This window comes from Pan paniscus, chromosome 20 (assembly GCF_029289425.2).
Source record: "Pan paniscus chromosome 20, NHGRI_mPanPan1-v2.0_pri, whole genome shotgun sequence".
NCBI lineage: Eukaryota > Metazoa > Chordata > Mammalia > Primates > Hominidae > Pan > Pan paniscus.
Window position 1 is genome coordinate 20,019,067 of NC_073269.2, and position 20,706 is coordinate 20,039,772.

Consider the following 20,706-nt stretch of genomic DNA (forward strand, 5'->3'; position numbering starts at 1 on the left):
TCAATTGCAAGACCTCTGAGTGAAGACACCTCCAGATGATTCAGGACCCTGCCATTTTTTAGTCACCCCCTAGCCTAAGTCTCCCCTGTCCAAACTGAACCACAGCATCTGTGAGCATCATGTAAACCAAAAGGTATCTCAGATAAGTCTCAATAAATTTAGAAAGCTTATTTTGCCAAGGTTAAGGACATGCCTGTGACACAGACTTAGAAGCTCCTGACAACATAAACTAGGGTAGTCAGGGCCACTACCTTGATTCACGTCTGTAATCCTAGCTACTTGGTAGGCCAAGGCGGGCAGATCACTTGAGACCAGGAGGGTTTTTTGTTTTGTTTTGTTTTGTTTTTTTGTTTTTTTGAGACGGAATTTCACTCTTGTTGCCCAGGCTGGAATGCAATGACACAATATTGGCTCCCTGCAACCTCCGCCTCCCGGGTTCAAGAGATTCTCCTGCCTCAGCCTCCCGAGTAGCTGGGATTATAGGCATGCACCACCACCCCCAGCTAATTTTGTGTTTTTAGTAGAGAAGGGGTTTCCCCATGCTGGTCAGGCTGGTCTCGAACTCCCAACCTCAGGTGATCCGCCCGCCTTGGCCTCCCACAGTGCTGGGATTAGAGGCGTGAGCCACCGCACCCAGCCGAGCCCAGGAGTTTGAGACCAGTCTGGGCAACATGATGAGACTCTATCTCTACAAAAAGTAGGGAAATTAGCCAGGTATGGTGACACATGCCTGTAGTCCCACTTGCTCGGGAGGCTGAGGCAGGAGCATCACTTGAGCCCAAGAGGATGAGACTGCAGTGAGCTGTGGTGGTACCACTGCACTCCAGCTTGGTCTAGTTTTATATATTTTAGGGAGACATGAGACAGCAATCAATATATGTAAGATGCACATGGGTTTGGTCTGGGAAGGCAGGACAACTCAAAAGTAGGGAGAAGGCTTCCAGGTTATAGGTAGATAGGAGAGAAACAATTGCATTCTTTCGAGTTTCTGACTAGCCTTTCTGAATATGCAATTTACAGAGATAGTCACTTATGCCTTAGTCTGGCTTAGTGAAACAAATAGGTAAGGAAGCGATCAGATATGTGTTTGTCTCATGTGAGCAGAGGGACAATTTTGAGTTCTGCCTGTCCTTCATCCATAAGGAATTTCCTTGTAGGCAAATTGTGGGGGAGGTATGTAGCTTTTTTTTTTCTTTTCTTTTCTTCTTCTTTTTTTTAGATGGCATCTTGCTCTGATGACCAGGCTAGAGTGCAGTGGCACAATTTTGATTCACTGCAACCTCCACCTCCCGTGTTCAAGCAATTTTCCTGCCTCAGCCTCCCAAATAGCTGGGATTACCAGTGCCCACCCACCATGCCTGGCCAATTTTTTTTTTCTTTTTCATATTTTTAGTAGAGATGGAGTTTCACCATGTTGGCCAGCCTGGTTTCGAACTCCTGACCTCAAGTGATCCATCGCCTCAGCCTCCCAAAGTGCTAGGATTACAGGAGTGAGCCACCGCGCCCAGCTAGCTTTTTTAACCTTGTAGCTATCTTACTTAGGAATAGAATGGGAGGCAGGTTTGTCCTACACAGTTACCAGTTTGACTTCTTCCTTTTGGCTCAGTGATTTGGAGGTCTCAAGATTTATTTTCCTTTCACAATCACGACATGGTTGTTTTACATCATTACGTTTGGGGATGGTTTGTCAAACAGCAGTAGTAATTGGAATTTGGAGGTGAGAGAATTGAGTGGGGAAAGAGTGGCATGGGGAGACCAAGGAAGAAGCTTGGGGTGGGGTGGGTAGTGGGGACGGTCATTGAAACGAATGACACTACGGCTTGCACCAGGTTGAAGCAGTACCTGGCAAGGAGAGAGGGGATACGTGGAGGCTGCGATTTGGAGACAGACCCAAGAGAACTTCCTGGATGCCATCACCCAGAGTCCCATCCAGGGAGGGTGGGTGAGGTGGAAGACAAGGGATCGGGCCTGCGCCACGATCGTCGCGTCCCATCGAAGCTGGAGCGGATCCGGGCACCCGGAGCCCCCATTCCAACCCCTCCCGGCCCCAGGCAACTACATCTCCCAGCATCGCCCGCTCGGGCCGCGGGAAAGGGGAAAAAAAAAAAAAAAAAGTTTGGGCCAAGCATTCCCGGAATGTACTTCCTGCTGGCGCGGGGCGGGGGGCGGGCGGGGAGGCCCGGGCGGGGCGGGGAGGGCGCGGGGCGGCGCGGCCGGAGCCCGGGGCGCGCACTCGGCTCGGCCCGGCCCGGGCCGCAGCATGGCCGAGCCGCTACTCAGGAAAACCTTCTCCCGCCTGCGGGGCCGGGAGAAACTTCCCCGGAAAAAGTCGGACGCCAAGGAGCGCGGTAAGCGGAGATCGGTGGGGAAGAGGGGGCGCCAAGCCCCACCCGGCCTGGGAGCGGGGTCCCAGGGCCCCGAGGACAGACGGTAGGGGGGATCAGGGGGAGCCCCCCGCACCCCGCTGCAGACTGGGGTGCCTCCAGCCAGGGGAGGGTAGGGGTCCTGGAAGGAAGGGGCTGGGAGGGAGGGGGGCGCGGACCGTTATGTGCAGCTGGCCGGGGATGCCAGCGCTGCGGGCTCCTTGGGAGGCCCGGGAGGGGGCCTCGCCCACGACAGGAAATGGGGCCGCGACTGAGGGCCTGGAGGGTGGAGGGGAGGAGGGGCTGGGAGGCCGGGACACTGGGGCCCAGTCGGGCTGGGCAAGGGGCATCGGGAGCCCTGGAGGCGCAGGATGGGAGATGGGAGGCGTACTCCTGCAAAGGAAAGAGAGGGGCGGCCCGTCAATCAGAGTAGCTGCCCCCTCCGCCTCCCACCTACTAACAGTGACGGCAACTGCGCCTGCCTTAGCCCCAGGAAACTGTCCCTTTTATACAGATGGGGAAACTGAGGCACGGAGCAATTGGGTCATGTGCCCAGGGCCAGTGACTTAAACAGCTCTTTGGACTATGCTACAAACAGAGACCCTAGAGGGTGGACATCGGAGGTGGCCAGAGGAGGAGTTCAGCAGGGTAGCAAGTAAAAACCTTAGAGAAACAGCTGCGTGGGATAGGGGGACCCAGGAAGGAAGGAGTTAAAGGAGGAAGACCAGACCATTCCATGGACGTACCCCTTCCCCCCAGGCCTTCCCAAAGATTCCCAATGTTCCCAGGGAAGGGAGAAGGGACAGAGATGCCCAAACACAAACACACACAGGAAACAGCCCAGGACATGAGAGACAGGAGAGGAGGGAGGGAAGGGGAAGTCCCAAGGCATTGAGCGTGGGGGGTCTGGCCTGGGCTGAGGGACAAGGGCCCATCCCAGGATGGCGACAGAGTTTGGAAGACAGGAGGGAGGGTAAAAGGGGCAGGGGACTGGGAGTGACTGTGCTGCAGGGAATAGAGAACCCAGCTCCTCACTCCTGAGCACGTAGTGCCTGCTGTGGGCTGTATACTTTTCCAAAAGGCTCCTGGAAGCCTCCCTGGACATGGAAATCACATCCCCCCATTTCACAGGAGGATACTGAGCCTCAGAGAGGGAAGCGACTTGCCCAAGGCCACACAGGTGCAAAGCTCCATGCCACGGTTATTGAGAGGGGAGAGGAAGTGGAGACTGGAACGCAGTACCTACGGGCCCCAGGAAGCCTGACTTAGAACCCTGAGGCTGCAGGGATGGAGTCCCCTTTTGGGATGCCAGGGACTGAGTAGGGGGTGCTCTAAGCTGATAACCGAGATCACTAGCCTGTGGCTGCCTATTCCAAACAAAACAGCAGGATCCAAGGAACCATGACTTATCAGGGGCCGGCCAGGGCCGTACACAGCATCCCACCCACTGATCAATTGCACAGGGCTGCTCTGCAGGCAGTGAGGGGCTGGGTGGGTCTCACTCCCCTTGCTCTCCGCCAGGCCGCCCAGCCCAGCGCCCAGAGCCCAGCCCTCCAGAGCCAGAGCCCCAGGCTCCCGAAGGGTCCCAGGCCGGAGCAGAGGGGCCCTCCAGCCCCGAGGCATCAAGGAGCCCTGCACGGGGAGCCTACCTGCAAAGCCTGGAGCCCAGTAGCCGCCGATGGGTGCTGGGTGGGGCCAAGCCAGCTGAGGACACCTCTTTAGGGCCTGGGGTACCTGGCACTGGGGAGCCCGCCGGCGAGATCTGGTACAACCCCATCCCTGAGGAAGACCCCAGACCTCCAGCACCTGAGCCCCCGGGGCCACAGCCTGGCTCAGCTGAGTCAGAGGGCCTGGCCCCCCAAGGTAAGAACAAGCTTCACATCCCCTTCCCCAAGGTGAGCACCAGCCCCACATCCCTTCCCTTCAGGGTAGCACCAGCCTCACACTCCCTCCTCCCAGAGGAGCACCAACCTCACACTCCTTCCCTTCAGGGGAGCACCAGCCTCACATCCCCACCCCGTCAGGGGAGCATCAGCCTCACACCCTCCTCCCCCCCAGGGGAACACCAGCCTCACACTCCTTCCCTTCAGGGGAGCACCAGCCTCACCCCCCTCCCCTAAGCCCAGGTTCCTGGACCCTGAAATCTGCTCTCCACACAGGTGCAGCCCCCGCCAGCCCCCCAACCAAAGCCTCCCGCACCAAGTCCCCGGGCCCCGCCAGGCGCCTCTCCATAAAGATGAAGAAGCTGCCGGAACTGCGGCGCCGCCTGAGCCTGCGAGGCCCCCGGGCTGGCAGGGAGCGCGAGAGGGCTGCCCCTGCGGGCTCCGTCATCAGCCGCTACCACCTGGACAGCAGCGTGGGGGGCCCCGGGCCGGCAGCAGGGCCTGGGGGCACCCGGAGCCTGAGGGCCGGTTACCTCAGCGACGGGGACTCACCGGAGCGCCCAGCTGGGCCCCCGTCACCCACCTCCTTCCGGCCCTACGAGGTGGGTCCCACAGCCCGGGCACCCCCGGCCGCACTCTGGGGCCGCCTCAGCCTGCACCTGTACGGTCTCGGGGGGCTGCGGCCAGCGCCTGGGGCCACCCCCAGGGACCTCTGCTGCCTACTGCAAGTGGATGGGGAGGCCAGGGCCCGAACAGGGCCACTGCGAGGGGGGCCGGACTTCCTGCGGCTGGACCACACCTTCCACCTGGAGCTGGAGGCCGCCAGGCTCCTGCGCGCCCTGGTGCTTGCGTGGGACCCTGGCGTGAGAAGGCACCGGCCCTGTGCCCAGGGCACCGTGCTGCTGCCCACGGTCTTCCGAGGTAGGACATGCGGCTGCAGGGGAGGAGGGGCAGGGACCCCCAAACCCCACCGCCACCCCCCGCAGAGTGCCTAGGGGGCTGGGCTCCGGGCGGAAGGTGTGGCCTGGAGCAGGGAGGCCAGGGTACACGAAGCTTCAGAGCACACCCGGCTCAGGCCCCTTTGTGTCCTCAGGGTGCCAGGCCCAACAGCTGGCCGTGCGCCTGGAGCCTCAGGGGCTGCTGTATGCCAAGCTGACCCTGTCGGAGCAGCAGGAAGCCCCTGCCACAGCTGAGCCCCGCGTCTTCGGGCTGCCCCTGCCACTGCTGGTGGAGCGGGAGCGGCCCCCCGGCCAGGTGCCCCTCATCATCCAGAAGTGCGTTGGGCAGATCGAGCGCCGAGGGCTGCGGGTGAGCACCCACCCCACCCCAACCCTCTGGCCCCCAGACCTCAGACCACTCTTCAGGACACCCTATGTACAGATGCCAGACCCCTACCCCCAGGCCTGAGCCACTCCTAGCTCCAATCCCAACCTAGACAAGGGCAGAAGGTGCCCCCTTGACTGTAGCACCCTGGGCAGAACCCATGGGTCATCCATTGATTTAAAAACAGGATCCGAGCCCTCCTGGGGCTCAGAGTCTGATGGGGGAAAAGATACGACTCTAGTCATTCACAAATGTAAAACTATAACTGGGACTGGAGTTGGGGTGGGGTGTACCTAGGGTCTGGGAGAGCTTAAAACAAAACCTGGGGGTAGTCATGGAAAGCCTCCTCAAAGAAGTGTCAGTTTCCTAAGTCAAAGGAGATGGCAGCCAAGACAAGTAGTCCAAGCAGAGGGTTTACAAGGCCAGGTTGTCAAGGTAGTTCCAACCTCCCAGCCCACAATGCCCATTGCTGCCTGGCCCAGAATTCCAGTGCTCACCCCACTGGGCCCTGATTAGTCTGTGGCCCCAGCAAGAAGACATTCACTCTCTCTTCCCACCCCTAGGTAGTGGGACTGTACCGTCTTTGTGGCTCAGCGGCAGTGAAGAAAGAGCTTCGGGATGCCTTTGAGCAGGACAGTGCAGCGGTCTGCCTATCTGAGGACCTGTACCCCGATATCAATGTCATCACTGGTCAGCATGGCCCCCTCTCCCCTGCCTGCTCACCCCCATTCAATGCCTCACTTCAAGGCCTTGGGGCTCCTCTGGGACCTCAGTCCTCCTATCTGACCTTGCTTTCACCCACCTCCTCTTCCCCCTTAGCTGTGCCCTCCTTGGCCTTAGAAGCCAGTGGTGCCCTGACCAGAGGGGGCCCTGTGTTCACAGGCATCCTCAAGGATTATCTTCGAGAGTTGCCCACCCCACTCATCACCCAGCCCCTGTATAAGGTAGTACTGGAGGCCATGGCCCGGGACCCCCCAAACAGAGTTCCCCCCACCACTGAGGGCACCCGAGGGCTCCTCAGCTGCCTGCCAGATGTGGAAAGGGTGAGTTGGGCCTGGTGGGAGTGATGGGACTTGAGAGTGGGCTGATACCAATAGAATGTTTCACCCATGCCTGGGCCTGAGATGGGCATGAGCTGGCAGCATCATCATATCCCCAAGAAATAGGTGCTATTAGCATCCCACTTCATAGATTTGGAAACTGAGGCCCAAAGCAGGTGACAGTTGCCCAAGGTCACACAGCCAGGATGTGTCAAAAATGCAGGCTGAACGCTGATCTTTCAACCTACAAGGGAGGTTCCTGGCTGAGGGAACCTAGACAAGTCCCATCCCTCTCTGTGCTTCAATACCTTCATCTGTAAAATGAGATTCATGGCAGCTCTGCTTTTCCAAAGCTTAGTTGCCTTTGGCTTCAGTCTTCCCTCCAACAAAATAGACTCATAATACTAACATCTAATGATTAATAGTCTTAACCCGACCACATCCCAGCTATGAGACTGTGAACCTGCTTCCCTACTCTAGCCACCTTAGTCTCTTGCAGGTAGGTGCCACAGGGGCCTGACTTTGTCTGACTTACATCCTCTCAACCCTCTCCCAGGCCACGCTGACACTTCTCCTGGACCACCTGCGCCTCGTCTCCTCCTTCCATGCCTACAACCGCATGACCCCACAGAACTTGGCCGTGTGCTTCGGGCCTGTGCTGCTGCCGGCACGCCAGGCGCCCACAAGGCCTCGTGCCCGCAGCTCCGGCCCAGGCCTTGCCAGTGCAGTGGACTTCAAGCACCACATCGAGGTGCTGCACTACCTGCTGCAGTCTTGGCCAGGTGAGTTCATGCCCAGGGCCTGCACCACCAATCTGAGCCAGGCTGCTACAGTGATGCCACCTTAAGGGACCAATCAGTGTCTTGGGCTTGAAGCTACGCCCCCTCATGGAGTAAACTGGTACCTGGTTGCCTCAGCAACCAGTTCAGATCCAACCAATCTGTCTGTTTTGTCTTTTTTTTATTTTCATTTTTTTGTAAAGACAGGGTTTCTCTATATTGCCCAAGCTGGTCTCAAACGCATGATCTCAAGCCATCCTGCCGCCTCAGCCTCCCAAAGTACTGGGATTATAAACCAAATCACCTTGCCCCACGGAGCTGATTCATCTTTTTATTTTATTTTTTTTTTTGAGATGGAGTCTTGCTCTGTAGCCCAGGCTGGGGTGTGGTGGCATGATCTCAGCTCACTGCAACCTCTGTCTCCCAGGTTCAAGGGATTCTCCCACCTCAGCCTCCCAAGTAGCTGGGATTATAGGCACGCACCACCAGTCCTGGTTAATTTTTATATTTTAAGTAGAGCAGGGTTTCACTGTGTTGGCCAGGCTGGTCTTGAACTCCTGACCTCAAGTGATCCACCCATTTCAGGCCTCTCAAAGTGCTGGGATTACAGGCATGCACTACCAATCCTAGCTAATTTTTGTATTTTTAGTGGAGATGGGGCTTCACGGTGTTGGCCAGGCTGGTCTTGAACTCCTGACCTCAAGTGATCCGCCTGCCTCAGGCCTCCCAAAGTGCTGGGATTACAGGCATGATCCAGGGCACCTGCCCCTACCCATCTTTGATGCAGTCAGAGGCCCTGCCTCTTGACATGCCAATCAGAGGCCTAGTTGCCTAAGCAACCAGTCCTAGCTCTGCCAGTGAAACCCTGAAACGGTCGAAGGCCTCTTTCCACAGGCCAATCAGGAGCCTAGTTCCCTAAGCAGCCAATCAGAGGTCGGCTGTCGCCTCTTTCTATGACCTACCCTGTCTCCCTTCAGATCCCCGCCTGCCCCGACAATCTCCAGATGTCGCGCCTTACTTGCGACCCAAACGACAGCCACCTCTGCACTTGCCGCTGGCAGACCCCGAAGTGGTGACTCGGCCCCGCGGTCGAGGAGGCCCCGAGAGCCCCCCGAGCAACCGCTACGCCGGCGACTGGAGCGTTTGCGGGCGGGACTTCCTGCCCTGTGGGCGGGATTTCCTGTCCGGGCCAGACTACGACCACGTGACGGGCAGTGACAGCGAGGACGAGGACGAGGAGGTCGGGGAGCCGAGGGTCGCCGGTGACTTCGAAGACGACTTCGATGCGCCCTTCAACCCGCACCTGAATCTCAAAGACTTCGACGCCCTCATCCTGGATCTGGAGAGAGAGCTCTCCAAGCAAATCAACGTGTGCCTCTGAGCCAGAGGACGGGGTGGGACCCCGGTTAGTAAGGACCGGGCGCCCAGTGGCTAAGGTGGTGCCCTGGTGACCAAGGAGAGCCAGACCTGTTGCTCAGGCCGAGCTCCTGGTTGCCAGCGAGTTACCACGGGACCAGTCGCGTGTATGGCTGAGACTCATTCCCAGTTTCCAGGGCCCAGTATTTGGACACTAGTTGCGAAGTCTGGGGACTGGGGATTTTAGGGACCAGCGGTTGTGACCATCTTTCCTGAGCACCAAGGGCTTCCCCTTTTGTTGCCAAAAAGGCAGTTCTCGCGCTTGCTAGGCTGGCCTCTCTTGCCTCCCCTTGGCCGGGGCAACACCAGTTACTGTGAGCATCACCCTGGTGTGGTGAGTCACCTCTAGTCGGCCCTCTTGCTGCTGCCAACCAAATCAGTATTAGCTTTGAGCACTGCACTGTTTCTCCCTCCCTTGGACGACACAAAGACTAGCATGAGGCACTGTTTGTGGGGGGCAGCCCCTATCCTGGGTTCCAGCATGGACACAGGGGTAGCCTGGGGCTTATAGAGAAACAGCTGGTTTCCCCTACCCTTTTCCGGGGAAGACCCCACGATTGGCCTCTAGTCAGCAAATGGAGATAACAGAGTCTGGCCTTTCCAATCCCCATCTCCTTGCCCCCTCCCCTGCCCCCCCCCCGAAAAAAATTGAGCACTTAAACCCCTCCCTTTTGGAGGGGGCCCCCCGAAGCGTCAGGCTGGGGGCAGTCTGGTACGGAACATATTTATTGCCTCCATGCATGTGTGTGTGTGTCTGTGAGGACTGGTGTGCGTGGACACGTCTGAAGCAGGCGTGTGGGGCTCTTTCAGGGACCACAGAGGAGGGAGCAGTTTGCAGTGCCCAGCCACCCTGAAATCCCCAATAATGGTGCCTCAGTGGGCCCCAGAGTTCCAATGGGAGAGTACGGTTCCCTCCTGTCTCCCTCTTCTTTTCCGCACCTCCATCTTTGTGGATAATAAATAAATATGCACAGGTTCTGAGACTGAATACTTGGGCCTACATGGGCCAGAGGTGGTTTATTCAGTCTCCATAAGAGAGGGGACAAACGGCACAGTTGGGTCCGTGAAGAGGAGGGTCCAAGAGCTCACAAGAGAGCCTCTCTGAGATGTGACCCCTCCATCCCCTCCTCAGGGAGGTTGTGGAGTCATTGGGCCTCATGGGATAGGCCCAGGGCAAGCAATGATGAGACTCCAAACCAGCTGGACACAGTCCAGGGGCAGGAAGGCAGCCAAGCGTCCTGACCCACAAGGCCCTATACAGCAATGGAGCCATCGCGGAAGTCCGTCCTCCCAATGAGGATGTTGACCACAACCGGGTGGCCGTCTCGGCACTGCTGCTGGGCATCGTGCAAAACCTTGACCACCTGATCCTCGTTCTCCCGTGAGAGCAGCAAGCCCCGGGCCCCCAGACCCATGGCTGCCTTGTGATAATCTAAAAGAAGAGATTAAGTCGGATAGTGGCAAGGACTCAGCCCACCGCACATGCAGCCAGCCCAGGAGAGGAACACAAGCCCAGCTGGGACTGAAACAGCCTCCTGTCCTCCCAACCTCGCTGAGGCCCCCTCACCAGTGTAGGCCAGGCCACAGGCCACGTTGCTGCCCAGAGAGGGCACCTGCTCCCGAGAAATCTGTGTCCAGCCAGCATCATTCCCTACCAAGGCCATCACTGGGATCTACAGGAAGAAGATGAAGGCAGGCCGCAGCCTTCAGCCCCATGGCTTGGCCAGCCAGAGGACAGAGACAGGGATAGGGCCTCTGCCAGAGAGGAGGCTCCCTCCCCACCTCAGCCCACCCCTGGTGACATCTCCCAGAACCCCAGGCCCTAAGCTTCCCTCAGGCCAGCCCAGTCACCTTGTGTCTGACGAATGTATCAAATTCGATGAGGCTGTAGCCAAAAGCTCCGTCCCCAAACAGGCACCAGACCTAGTCGGGAGGGGACCCAGGATGGTTAGGGTGGATCAGGGCCTAGAGAGCAGCAAGTCTCCCAACTCCAGTGCCTCACCTCAGCATCTGGCCGGCACAGCTTGGCCCCAAGTGCAAATCCTGCACCAACTCCCAGAGTCCCAAAGGCCCCTAAGAGGACCAAGAGCAGGTGGGTGTGAAGGCGTCCTGATGGATGGTGCCCACTGCCCCAGGCGGGGGCCCTTCCTTACCAGGATCGAGCCAGCGCAGGGGGCCGCGGGGCTGTACCAGATGGGCAGCAGTGCCCACGAAGTCCCCGCCATCCGCCACCAGAATTGAGTTGTCAGGTAGCGTTTCCTCCACCAGCTGCAGCACCTGCACTGGGTTCAGGTGCTGGGCCACAGGCATCGCTGCCTTCTCCCTGCGACAGGACAGCGAAGGTCACCAGGGTTGGCAGCAGGGTCTGCCAGGAACCCCCTTCCCACATCCACTCCACCCAGGCCACACCGAAAGGTCTGCTCCTTCTGCCGGTCGGCTTCCCGCAGCTCCTCCACCCAGTCTGGGGCCCAGGTCTGGCCCTGAAGGCCCTCCACTAACTTCAGCACGAAGGAACCCACATCTCCTGGGGAAGGAAGAGGACACAGCTGTGGGGAGCTGGCTTCCTCCTGTTCTTCCAGCATCAGAGGCCTCAAAACAGCAGGAAGCCAGCAGCAGCATCCGAGCAGGCAGACGGGAAGCAGGCCAGGGGTGCTCCTAGAAAAAAAACAGGTGAAACACCCCAGAACCTGCCAGAACCAGGGGAGGGCAGCCCAGGTGAAAAGGGAAGACAAGGCCCAAGAAACAAGGGTTAAGGAGCACAAGGCAGGTGACAAACCCAAGCTGGCCTCGTCCCCTCCCTCTACCTCCTTCTGCCTGGGAAACACTCAATGAAAAGAGCTACATCCACCAAGCACATCTCTCAAATCCAGGCACGTGGAAGCGCACAGCGAACGTTACTGAAGTGAACTAACAAACAGCCCCGTGATGTATTTTTCACCACCCCATTTTTCAAATGATCAAATGGAGGCTCTGAGAAGGTGAGGCTCTCCCGCTGTTCATCTCCAGTTCAGGCCTCCTCGCTTCTGTCCTGGCCATTTTTAGCAGCCCCCCTGGCCTCCACCCAGCCCCCTTCCGGCCTGCCGTCCATGGCTGCTGAGTGGACCTTCGCAACACAGATGCAACGGTGCTACTTCTCTGCTTAATACAAGAGTGTCCTGTCGCCTAGGCTGCAGGGGAGTCAACATCCTCAGAATGATGAACCAAGTTCAAGTCCAAGGGGACTAAAATAAGGGGAGGGGAGAGATACGGCAGGAAGACAGGCTAAGGGGCCAACGAGTGTGCTCTCTGTCCTGAGGGCAGTGGGCAGTGTGGGAGGGAACGTGATCACATGCACGTTTTCAAGCCTCCCTCTCTGTCCACCCCACCATTTGTTCCTACAGAAGCATGTATCAGGCCGGGCGCAGTAGCTCTGGTCTGTAATCCCAGCACTTTTGAGAGGCCGAGGCAGGAGGATCACTTGAGGCCAGGAGTTCCACACCAACCTGAACAACACAGTGAGATGCTGATTCCACAAAAAAAAATTAACAAATTAGCCTGGCATGGTGGTGCACACTTGTAGTCCCAGCTACTCAGGAGGCTGAGGTGGGAGGATTGCTTTGAGCCTGGGAGTTTGAGGGTGCAGTGAGCTGTGATTGCACTACTGCATTCCAGCCTGGGTGACAGAGCGAGACCTCATCTCTAAAAAATAAAAATAAAAAAAATTTAAAGAAAGAAGCATTCATCAGTTTGAGGGCCAACTATTTGTCTCTGGTTGACTGGCTACCCCTAGGGCAAGGTCTGGGCCTCAGTCACTGTACCAGGCTCAAGCCAGCTGCAGCAGAAACCAGGCGGAGAGGGACTGGGAGGAGCACATATGTGTACGGGGGGATTAAGGGGCTCACCCTGCACAGCCTCCTGGGGCTTCCAGAAGATGTCTGAGTTGAGCAACATCTCTTCCCGATTACGATTGACGATGATGATCTTGCTGCTGTGGCTGAGGACACGGCCATAGGATAGGCGGAAGTCGCACACAGTTCCTGGTGTGGGGGACAGGAATGCAGTAGGCAGAGGCCCCATGTCGTCTACCTTACTTGATCCACTGTGGTGGACTGGATGCAAATGAGTCCCTGTTCCTCACCGAGTCTCCCTGCACCTGTGCCACCTACAGTGACCTTGCAGCTCCCCACACCCCTTGAATCTGGACTGGCCTCATGACATGCTTTGCCCAACAGGATAGGGCAGAGGCAGGTTATATTTTCCCAGATGGCCATAATATCTCCCACCCTACATCCATTTGTAAAGGTCACCTTGACATGCCTCCCATGGAGAGAGGTGCAGCCTAGGTCCCCTTTCCTTGAAAGTGACACACCATGACACCCAACAAGGAAGATATGCAGTTTCTTCCTTGTTCACTTTTAGAGGCCTGGGTGGGGCCAAGGAATGTGCTCTCTGTCTAAGAAGTCTGACTACCCTGAGGCCATCATGCTGGGAGGAAACCCGAGCCACACATAGAGACCTGTGTAGTTGCCCTAGTCCACAGCCCCTCCAACAGCTGGCGTCAATTGCAAGACCTCTGAGTGAAGACACCACCAGATGATTCAGGACCCCCATCCCCTATTCCTGCAGACTCTACTTCAAGAAGCCACACAGCCTCCACTCACTTTCTTGAATAACCGCACTCTCCTAGCCCCATGGTTTTCTCATCCTTCACCAAGTCGGCCAGCCCAGGCTAGCCTACTGGAGGATGAGAAACAAGGGGGCCATGGAGACAGGGGTGAAGAACTCTATGACCCCAGCTGAGGCCATCCCAGACAAGCTGCAGGGCCAGCCAATCCCCATACAGGTGAGCAAGCCCAGCCTGGATCAGCACAGCTGCCTTCCTGCCTAACCCAAGTGCAGACTCATGAATGAGCCCAGCCAAAACCACAGCTACCACCTACCTTATAGGTGGGTCTTGAGAAATCAGAAATGCATTTTTAGCCATTGAGTTTGGGGATGGTTGTTACAGGGCAGTAGCTATCTGATACACCTATTATGCGTCTGGTTGGGTTCAAAGCGCTTTATGTGAAAATGTGTATCAAGTACAATAGGTGCCCACTAGACGTTCCTCCTCCTTCTTGTGAAGCTGGGTAACAGGGTGAAGGGGTTCCTGGGAGAAGGAGGGAAAGGAAGAGGCTCAGGCCCACCTGCTAGGACAATGACATCCGCCTTCTTCAGGGCCGCACTGCGGTTCTCCCGGATGTGGAGGGGGTGGTTGCGGCCTAACAGCCCCCGTGCCATCCCTCCAAGGAAGCAGGGAACACCCAAGGTCTCCACGGCAGCCCTGGGAGTTGAGGCAGAGCAGAGGTCAGTGTGGCCGGGGCCTCCTGCCTCCCCAAGAGCACCCGAGGACCGGGGACTGGGAACGTGAAAACAAGGGCAGGGCTGGGGCTTCTCACCGAAGCTTGTCGGCGGACGTTGGGGTGAGCAGGGCCTGACTCCCCAGCACCATCAGAGGCCTCTTGGCCCGGCTCAGGATCTCCACACAGCGCTGAACCTGGAGCAAGAGGTGGGGATCAAAGGGCTGTCTTTTTATTTATTTATTTTTTTGAGACACAGTTTCACTCTGTTGCCCAGGATAGAGTGTAATGACATGATCTCAGCTCACTGCAGCCTCCACCTCCCAGGTTCAAACGATTCTCCCGCCTCAGCCTCCAGAGTAGCTGGGATTACAGGCGCGTGCCACCATGCCTGGCTAACTTTTGTATTTTCAGTAGAGACAGGGTTTCACCATGTTGGCCAGGCTAGTCTTGAACTCCTGGCCTCAAGTGATCCGCCTGCCTCGGCCTCCCTAAGTGTTGGGATTGCTGCTGTGAGCCACCGCGTCCAGCCAAAGGGCCGCCCTTGAGTCACCATGAGCACCCAAGATTAAGGCCCCAGTACTGACTAAGGGAGAGGGTCAGGGGGCCCTACAAGGTAGGGTCCTCAGACACAAAAGAGAGGCAATTCACCTGCTGCGGGGAAGCCTGGGGGATGTCTAGGGGCAGTGGTCCCTCGGGCTGAGGCTCCCAGGCTCCTGCAAAGAGGTTGGCCAGGTAATTCTCTAAATACCTGCAAAAGGGAGGGGAAAAAACCAAGTTGCCAGAATTAACTAACTACAAGGATTCCAGGATCTGAGCGAGGAAAGGGGCCGGGAGAAAAGCCAGGAGCAAAGTGGCATGGGGACAGGGTGGATGAGTGACACCTCAGGGACAGACGAACCCTAGTGGCCAGGTCTTCAACTGCCTGTTTGCCTTCGGTAGCCTCTGGGGTCCACCCCAACTCCACGTAGCCCCCCAGAAGCAAGGAACGCAGGCTCAGCATGCCAGGATTAAGCCTGTGGGTCCAACAGATGTGAGCTCAAGTCCTGGCTCTGTCACTTCCTAGCTGTGCAACTTAGGGCAAGTGACTTCACCCTTCTGAGCTTCCACCTCTGTCAATGTAAATATGAACCTCCCTCCCCAGGTTCAAGGATCTGTCCATTTAGGACATGAGGCGCTTTGCATGGGAGTTCTGAACACTGTCCTCTCCTGCTTCAAACAGGGTCTTCTCGGTCTCCTTGCTCACTGGGCCCCAGGGCCCCAACTTTCCTGAAGGACCTGTGCAGGGCCCTGGAGACACAAAGATAGATCCTGCCCAGCCCTCCCCTCAGGGGGCGCTCTATCCAGCGAAAGACAGACACATGGGCATTGGCAGGAAACAGTCGGAGCTCAGAGTCAGAAGCCTCTGCTTTCACCGTTAAGGACAGGCCAAGACAGCACAGAGGCAGCCAAGGATGGAACCGTGGGAAGCCCCGCAAGTAAAGAAAAGGCAAGGGAGGCTGAGGCAGGAGGATTGCTCGAGGCCAGGAGTTCAAGGCTGTGGTGAGCTATGATCGTACCACTGCACTCCAGCCTGGGTGATAGAGTGAGGCCCTGTCTCAAAACAAAACAAAACAAAAAAGGCAAGATAAGAGATAGCCTTGTGAGAGGTAGCCCAAGAGAGAGGGGCAAGGAGAACAAGGGGAGGGACTGACTGGGAAGCCAGGGGGCAAAGTGCATTAAGAATGAGGCTATATGACCAAAATGGTGAAACCTCATCTCTACTAAAAATACAAAAATTAGCTGGGTATGGCGGACTGCACCTGTATTCCCAGCTACTCCAGGGGGCTGAGGCAGGAGAATCACTTGAACCCGGGAGGTGGAGGTTGCAGTGAGCCAAGATCGCACTACTGCGCTCCAACCTGGGGGACAAAGCGAGACTCCGTCTCAAAAAAATAAAGAGGCCATAGAACAAAATCACTACTGCCTGAGCTGACCCTCAGGCGCTTCACACACATCCGGAGTACAGGAGCCTGACTACCTTGTCCACTGATGATGCCCCGTGCCTGTCCTGGAACCTGGCACATGGCTGCCGCTCGCTAAATGTATGGAAAGGAAGGGCCAAGGACAGGCAAAGGGAAGGGACTGAGGGGAAGGGAGAGAAGGAGGAAGAAGAGGAAGAGGAGGAGGAGAAGAAAGGAAAGGAAGAAGAAGAAGAGAAGAGGCCAGGCGCAGTGGCTCATGTCTGTAATGTTTGAGAGGCCGAGGAGGGTGGATCACTTGAGGTTAAGAGTTCAAGACCAGCCTGGCCAACATGATGAAACCTCGTCTCTACTAAAAATACAAGTATTAGCCAGGTGTGGTGGCGGGCGCCTGCAGTCCCAGCTACTCAGGAGGCTGAGGCAGGAGAATCACTTGAACCCAGGAGGAGGCGGAGGTTGCAGTGAGCCGAGATCACGCCACTGCACTCAAGCCTAGGCAACAGAACGAAGAATCTGTTTCAAAAAAAAAAAAAAAAAAAGAAAGAAAAGGACAAAGATGTGAGGGAAGGAAAGGAAGAGGAAGGAGAGGGCTCGAGTCTGGGCTCTGCCACTTTTTTTTTTTTTTTGAGACGGAGTCTTGCTCTGTCACCCAGGCTGGAGTGCAGTAGCACGATCTTGGCTCACTGCAAGCTCCGCCTCCTGGGTTCACGCCATTCTCCTGCCTCAGCCTCCCGAGTAGCTGGGACTACAGGCGCCCACCACCACGCCCGGCTAAATTTTTTTTTTGTATTTTTAGTAGAGATGGGGTTTCACCATGTTAGCCAGGATGGTCTTGATCTCCTGACCTCGTGATCTGCCCACCTCGGCCTCCCAATGTGCTGGGATTACAAGTGAGAGCCACCACACCCGGCCTGGGCTCTGCCACTTCTTAGCTGTGTGACTTTGGGCAAGTGACTTCACCTTTCTGAGCTTCCCTCTCTGTAAATGTAAGAATGAACCTCCCTTCCGAGGTTCAAGGATCATCCTTTAGGAGGAGGAAAACGGAGAGGACGACGGGAAAGGTGGTGGGGGAAAGGGAGGAGAAGAGGAAGGAAGAGGGAGGAGGAAGAGGAGGAAGAAGAGATGATGGAGGAGGAGAAGAAAGGGAAAAGGAGGAGGAGGAGGGCTGTCCTGAGCCTCTCCCCTTTGCTGCCTCCACGAGGGCCACCTTGCTTTCCCCACCCACCCAATTCATTCCTGCCTCAGGACCTTTGCACATGCTGTTCCTTCTACCTGGAATGCTCTCCCCCCAGCTGTCTCCTCCCAGTCCACATGTGAATCAAAGGAGGATGGGTGTGGGCTGGAAGCTGCAGGAGAGGACGGGGGATAGAGGAGGGAATGGCAGGGGTGGGGCTATTCACCAGGAGACCACTCGGCCCACGAGGCCCTTGGGTGGCTTGGCTGGCACCATCTCCTTCTGGACCATGAAGTAGGGGTACAGCACGTCAATGGGCAGCTCCACAAACACCGGACCTGCAGGGACAGGGAGGACGCTGAGTCCACAACATGTCCCCAGCCCCTCAGCCCCAGCACTGCTCAGCATCACCATCCTCCACCTACCTGGGGTGCCCGACTGGGCGGCAGCCATCGCGGCCCTCAGGGTGGGCACAATGTCCCGCACCCTCCGCACAGACGCACAGAACTTACAGAGTGGCCGGAAAAGGGATAGCTGATCAACGGCCTGGAGCGCACCCCGGTTCTGGCAAAGACAGAGGTGTGGCAGGGTTATCGCATGAGCCCTTCAAGCCCCCCTAGGCCCCCACTGGCCCCCAAGGACTGGGTACCTGCAGCAGAGTGCTGGCGGCCCCACCCAGAAGCAGGATTGGGGACTGAGCCATCTGAGCATTCTTCACCGCAGTCACCGTGTTGGTGAGGCCAGGGCCTGCTGTCACTGCCGCCACGCCCACCGTCCCTGGAACACAGAGCCCATCACAGCCATGCCCACTCTCCTGGCCATTCTCCCACCTCTGAAAAACCCCTACCCTCACAGACACTCTAGCCCACAGTCCAACCAGTCCCCAGCCCTCTCTGCAATGCCCTCACCGGACAGGCGGGCCATAGCATCAGCAGCAAAGACAGCCGTGACCTCATGGCGTGTGTCCACCACACGGATGCCCAGTTTCTCACAGGCCACCAGCAGCGGGGAAATGTGCCCGCCGACCAGCGTGAAGATGAACCGCACACCATGGGCCCTCAGCACAGCGGCCACGTTCTCTCCGCCATGCCGGACGCTTGCCTTGTCCACCTGGGCCCAAGGACAGGTGGAGCAATAAAGTTAAAGGCCAGGGCAGAGGGCAGCTGGGAAAGGGGGCAATCCCCCTGCCCCAGGTAAGGGGGCAGGAGCAGGGTGAGAGGTCAAGAGAAGCTTGGTCTTGGTTAGGCATATATTATACTACATGCCAGGCTCAAACCAAGGCATAACATCTTATCAGATCCTCTTGTCATTACATCTCTCTTACAGCTGAGGATATCAAGACTTGCCCAAGTAAGACTAAAAGTTCAATAGAACCCACGCTCTTAAGTGCCCCACTGTTACACTGCCTGTCTCCAGGATGGCAGGGCAATCAGGGAGAGAGGAGAGGGTTATATAACCCAGGGGGTTTGGCCAGGGGCACAACGCACGCAGAGCAGATGGCAGGGAGCCATCTGCTGTGACTCCTCCCTGCCCTCCAGTATCCCTGCAGAGCCTGGCAGCTGGGCTCCTGATCCCAGCCTCCCTGATGCCCTCCTGATGGACGCTAAACAGGCCCAGGGCTTAGTTGACAGGCTGCCAGCCACCATGTGCCTGGCACGGGAGTGAGCTGCTGGCACAGACTGTGCCGAGGCCTCCCAACTCTAGCTGCCTCACAGCCCTACACATCCAAGGCTTGCTTTAAATCTCCTAAGTCCTGAAGGTCAGTGGCATCACTCCTGGCTAGCAGAGGAAGCAGTAGAGAAGGGTTTGGGGAGGGAGAGGTCAAGCTTGGTCCCTGCTAGGAGAGAAAGGGTTGAGGAGGGGGTCTGGGGAAGGGGTAAATTTCAAACAGAGCTGCAAGGAGTTTAGGGGGAGGCCTGTGGGGTCAGCTCTCTCCAAACATGTCACCTAGGGCAAACCACCACACAATCTCTCTGAGCCTCAGCTTCCTCTTGCAGAAAATGAAGACAGAAAGAACAGCACCTACTTTCAAGGAAAAGGTAAGGGGTAGGTAAGAAAGTCTACAGTACTGAGCTCAGCAGAGGGCAACTGTTATGAAACCGTCACTGCCACCCCCTCGCTGGAGCCTGCCCTCTGCCCCATTTATCCCATCCAGGTTAGGGAGCACAGAGTGCTGTCCATCTGTTCTGTGAAAAGAGTCACTGGGGAAGGAGGTAGGTGGGGTGCGAGTGCCCCGGCAGCGGCAGCTTCCGTGTTCTCTCTTACTAGTGGCAAAGTCCAGGCCTCCATACACAGCGTGGCAATGGAGACAGGGCCCTGGACAGAACCTCTCACCAGTCCCTCTGGACTAGTCGGGGCTCGCTTTCCCACCCTGCACAATGAGTGAGCTGGAAGCAGCACCACGAGGCCCCTCCCTCTTTGACTGCCCCCAGCCCACCTCCCATTCTGTGCCCCGCACCTTGTGCAGCAGCTGATAGAAGAGCCCCAGGCGGTGAGCGGCGCCCAGCAAGGCGGCCACCAGTGTCCCGCAGGCCAGGAGCAGGAAGGAGGGGAATAAGCTCCTGGCGGGGGCGGCGGCCGCGGGGGTCTCCATGAGGTGGTACCTAAGAGAGAAAGGGCACTTCCCAGACTTGGGCGCGACAGGGAACCCCTCCGGAAGAAATCGCGCCCCTTCCCGAAGCAGGATCCAGGGCCACGCCCCTTGCCACCAGTTTCTGTGCGGCCACGCCCCCAACCCTGCCAGACCACGCCCTTTGTGCGCCTAGGCTCGGGGTGAAGCCATGCCTCGCTGTGACAAGGTCACGCCCCTCGCGGGGCTAGCCCCAGTCCTTTACATCACCACCACTCCCACCCAAACTAGCCACCACAAGTCAAGGTGGCGACGACAGCACCACACAGTTATCTTCCACTTACCTACTTGTCAATGGACAGGCGGAAGCCCCGCCTCTCTTTCCACAACCGGACCCCAAATCTCAGCCCCAGTAGTGAGCCCGCCCCATGTTACGTCACCAAGAGGCACGAGGTCACGCCCCCGGGTTAGCGGGCGCGACCCTCCACGCAACCCACGCCTCTCCCTTAAAGAGCGCACGGGCCCGAGCCTGATCCCCGACCCCGGGCCAGGCTGGGTCGAGGTCACATCGCATCAGGATGTGGTTCTCCCACACCAGCTCGACCCCCGAGGCTATTCACCTTCACCTCCAGGATATGGCGTTGCCTCCAGCAGAATTCGGCCTCCTCCGTGTCACGTGACCCGGGAGCGTGGCCGTGCCCGGGTGGCTCACTTGGCTCAGCGGCGCCCCGTAGTCCGGCCCGATGCGCATGCGCACAGTCGGAGCCACGCTCCCGGGCCACCCGAAAGAGCCTTGCCTCTACTGGCCACCTCCCTCATAGACCCCGCCTCCCCTTGCCTTTCATTGGCTCGCACTGCAGGCCTCACACCCATTTAATTG

General features: G+C 57.5%; 2 protein-coding genes across 6 annotated transcripts; one reads left to right on the plus strand and one right to left on the minus strand.

Moving 5' to 3' along the window:
* Positions 1 to 2,191: 2,191 nt before the first annotated feature.
* On the plus strand, positions 2,192 to 9,792 carry SYDE1 (synapse defective Rho GTPase homolog 1). Of its 3 annotated transcripts, none has more exons than XM_008966113.5 (8): positions 2,192 to 2,348; positions 3,885 to 4,226; positions 4,523 to 5,167; positions 5,340 to 5,554; positions 6,133 to 6,259; positions 6,452 to 6,612; positions 7,166 to 7,391; positions 8,366 to 9,792. In XM_008966113.5, exons 1-8 carry the CDS (start codon positions 2,261 to 2,263, stop codon positions 8,767 to 8,769), a joined length of 2,208 nt encoding a protein of 735 aa, XP_008964361.3. In that variant the 5' UTR covers positions 2,192 to 2,260; the 3' UTR covers positions 8,770 to 9,792. The 3 variants fall into 3 exon arrangements, with proteins under 3 accessions (XP_008964361.3, XP_054960159.2, XP_063456045.1); XM_055104184.2 differs by having other exon boundaries at positions 2,204 to 2,348; positions 6,389 to 6,612; XM_063599975.1 differs by lacking the exon at positions 6,452 to 6,612 and having other exon boundaries at positions 2,204 to 2,348.
* Positions 9,793 to 20,682, minus strand: ILVBL (ilvB acetolactate synthase like). 3 transcript variants are annotated; one of them, XM_003813587.5, is made up of 16 exons: positions 20,447 to 20,682; positions 19,716 to 19,860; positions 18,166 to 18,367; positions 17,907 to 18,034; positions 17,683 to 17,821; positions 17,484 to 17,595; positions 14,774 to 14,873; positions 14,222 to 14,319; positions 13,970 to 14,106; positions 12,686 to 12,820; positions 11,214 to 11,328; positions 10,958 to 11,127; positions 10,807 to 10,877; positions 10,656 to 10,727; positions 10,372 to 10,477; positions 9,793 to 10,236 (listed from the first exon to the last, which is right to left on the minus strand). In XM_003813587.5, the coding sequence occupies exons 2-16, from the start codon at positions 19,848 to 19,850 to the stop codon at positions 10,058 to 10,060; spliced, it is 1,899 nt and encodes a 632-aa protein (XP_003813635.2). In that variant the 5' UTR covers positions 19,851 to 19,860; positions 20,447 to 20,682; the 3' UTR covers positions 9,793 to 10,057. The 3 variants fall into 3 exon arrangements, with proteins under 3 accessions (XP_003813635.2, XP_008964362.2, XP_063456046.1); XM_008966114.4 differs by having other exon boundaries at positions 20,171 to 20,480; XM_063599976.1 differs by lacking the exons at positions 9,793 to 10,236; positions 10,807 to 10,877; positions 20,447 to 20,682 and adding an exon at positions 20,171 to 20,432 and having other exon boundaries at positions 10,366 to 10,477.
* Between the last annotated feature and the right edge of the window lie 24 nt (positions 20,683 to 20,706).

Excerpts from the sequence above, each read along its gene's own strand:
- ILVBL (XM_003813587.5), bottom strand. The coding sequence starts at position 19,850 with ATGGAGACCCCCGCGGCCGCCGCCCCCGCCAGGAGCTTATTCCCCTCC. Across the intron at positions 17,596-17,682 it reads CGCCCAGTCGGGCACCCCAG|GTCCGGTGTTTGTGGAGCTG; the intron begins GTAGGTGGAGGA and ends CTGTCCCTGCAG. Across the intron at positions 11,329-12,685 it reads GCCCCAGGAGGCTGTGCAGG|GAGATGTGGGTTCCTTCGTG; the intron begins GTGAGCCCCTTA and ends TTCCTTCCCCAG.
- SYDE1 (XM_055104184.2), top strand. The coding sequence starts at position 2,261 with ATGGCCGAGCCGCTACTCAGGAAAACCTTCTCCCGCCTGCGGGGCCGG. Across the intron at positions 2,349-3,884 it reads GTCGGACGCCAAGGAGCGCG|GCCGCCCAGCCCAGCGCCCA; the intron begins GTAAGCGGAGAT and ends GCTCTCCGCCAG. Across the intron at positions 7,392-8,365 it reads CCTGCTGCAGTCTTGGCCAG|ATCCCCGCCTGCCCCGACAA; the intron begins GTGAGTTCATGC and ends GTCTCCCTTCAG.